This window comes from Nansenia antarctica (assembly GCF_963989245.1).
Source record: "Nansenia antarctica genome assembly, chromosome: 10".
In the NCBI taxonomy this organism is placed as follows: domain Eukaryota; kingdom Metazoa; phylum Chordata; class Actinopteri; order Argentiniformes; family Microstomatidae; genus Nansenia; species Nansenia antarctica.
This window is the reverse complement of record NC_137680.1, coordinates 8,436,990-8,439,489: the sequence shown is the minus strand read 5'-3', so window position 1 is coordinate 8,439,489 and position 2,500 is coordinate 8,436,990. Positions and strand designations below refer to the sequence as shown.

Sequence of the window (2,500 nt, the reverse complement as noted above, 5' to 3'; positions counted from 1 at the left end):
ACGTCAGTCTTTTTCATTGATGTGGAAGCATATAGCTGGAGCTACATCAGCCATGACGTGAGACATGGGCTCGGACAGCACCTGACAAACCTTTGCTTTTGTAGTATAATGTCCCTCTATAAGCTCCCTCTCTCCTGACAGCAGTGTGTGTGTGTGTGTGTGTGTGTGTGTGTGTGTGTGTGTGTGTGTGTGTGTGTGTGTGTGTGTGTGTGTGTGTGTGTGTGTGCGCGTGTGTGTGTGTGTGTGTGTGTGTGTGTGTGAGGAAATTAAGATATCTAGAAGATTCCCTAACTGAGTGTATATGAGTTTATGTGAGGGGCAGTAATTGATTTCTGTGTTGGGCCCCCTGAGCTGTACTCTCCCCCCCATACACACACACACACACACACACATACACACACACACACACACACACACACACACAGACCTGCTGCAGTATTGATGAGATATGAATAAGGCATGAGGAGAGACCCCCCTCCCATACACACACTCACTCACATAACACCCCGCTGGGGTCCCCCCTCCCCAGCTGCTTCCTGTCTGCAGATTACCCAGCGTTCACTGGGCTTTGGTTAAGTGGGGCCAGGAAGAGATTTAACCCCCTCAGCAGGGGAAGACACACACACACACACACACACAGCATTCAGCCTGCATTAACCCACTCCATAGAAGACAGGGCTGCTGGTTTGAATACCAAGCCTAAAAGTGGTCCTCTGATTGCTATGGCTTAAAGGGTATTTATTCTTCTCTCTCTCTCTCTCTCTCTCTCTCTCTCTCTCTCTCTCTCTCTCTCTCTCTCTCTCTCTCTCTCTCTCTCTCTCTCTCTCTCTCTCTGTTTTAGGCGTCTGACCCCTGCCCCCCAGGCCCTGTCCCTTTAGGCTCCCAGGTGCACGCGGCCGCAGTCAATGGTGACAAGAGCGCCCTCCTTAGACTCATCACAGGTACTACACAGACCTACAGTAACCCCTCAGGTACTGACCCCTAAGCCCTGGTCTGTAACCTCTGACCCCTGACCCTTGTGTGTGTGTGTGTGTGTGTGTGTGTGTGTAGCCGAGCCCTCGCTGCGGGACCGTGAGGACCAGTTTGGTAGGACCCCTCTGATGTACTGTGTCCTGGCTGACCGCTTGGACTGCGCCGAGACCCTGCTGAAAGCCGGGGCCTCCGTCAACAAGACTGACCACAGCCAACGCACCGCACTGCACCTCGCTGCCCAGAAGGTACACACACACACACACTACCACATCCACACATCAAATGATATTCATTTATATATTCATATCATGCCATCACCCATATGAAAGAAGGTAAGGTAGGGTAAATGTACCTTGGGTACCTTTTTTTTTTTTAGGTGAACCTCTAGAACACAAAGTAATAAAGGTCTCGAATGGATAGCTGGATAATGAATGAATAGACTGGTTGTGTAGTCTATATAAAGTCTGACTTCAGTTATGATGCAGTGCCCCCTAGTGGAGATAGGAAAACCCTCAAGGCTAATGTGAACTCAGACACTTCTCTTTCTCTCCCCCCCCTCTCTATTTCATTGTTTGTCTCTTTTTCTTTCTCTCTTAGAAGCATGCTCTAGCACATTCTCTCAAAAATACATGCACACACACGCACATCCACATACACACACACGCACACACACACACACATACACACACACGCACATCCACATACACACACACTGATATTGGAACCGCAAACCGCACTGGCCTTTTCTACGGTCAGAGAGGGCTCAGTCCTTGGGAACACAGCACGTCGCACATTCATCAGTCCAAGTGTAAGAGTGTGTGTGTGAGCGTGTGTGTGCGTGCGTGTGGGTGCGTGCGTGCGTGTGGGTGCGTGTGTCCATTCTTTGTGTATTATGGACTGTATGGTAATAGTGATATCTCTATGTAGCTGAAGCTCTGAGTGGGGGGGGGGCAGGGTGCAGGTTGATGGAGAAGGGTAGCGTGTGTGTATTTGGCTTTGTGTGTGGGGTGATGGGAGGCCCTCTCTCTCTGACACCTGATCAATACGTGGCCGAGACAGGAGAGAGGCTTGGGATTACTGATCTAATTGGGCTGAGGATAGGGAGGATGAGCCACACACTTACACTCACACACGCGCGTGCACACACATACCATAGATTTGTCAGACAGTGGACATGCGGTCACAGGAAGGCAAATAGATAAAAACACACATCTGCATCTGGGAGGGGCATGGCAGCCATTTTGGGGCAGAATGCGCTCCACACATCCAGGTAGTTACTGGGGGGGAGATGAGAGGTTCTGTTGGACAGTGTGAAGCTGGCTTATAATATGTGATGTGTGTATGAAATGGTCTTGAGTGAGTATTGAGCCAGAACATCAGGGGTTAACAAGAGATGGTGAACAACCTATCAGAGACAAGAGTGGAGAGTCTGAGGGCCAACAGGAGAGGACAGAGATGGATGATCAGGGGATTGGATCAGACACCAGAGAGAGATGGGGAAGGTGTGTGTGGTGTGTATTGATGTGGT

The 2,500-nt window shown here is 50.0% G+C and overlaps 1 protein-coding gene across 1 annotated transcript in view; it reads left to right on the top strand.

Annotated features, from left to right (window-relative positions):
* Positions 1 to 2,500, top strand: part of invs (inversin) — a gene marked incomplete at its 5' end in the record, with an annotated part of 24,493 nt that overhangs the window by 7,850 nt on the left and 14,143 nt on the right. The window contains 2 exons of the mRNA XM_080540933.1: positions 842 to 941; positions 1,051 to 1,217. Coding sequence (XP_080397059.1) covers positions 842 to 941; positions 1,051 to 1,217 — 267 coding nt within the window. The remainder of the gene's footprint in view (positions 1 to 841; positions 942 to 1,050; positions 1,218 to 2,500) is intronic.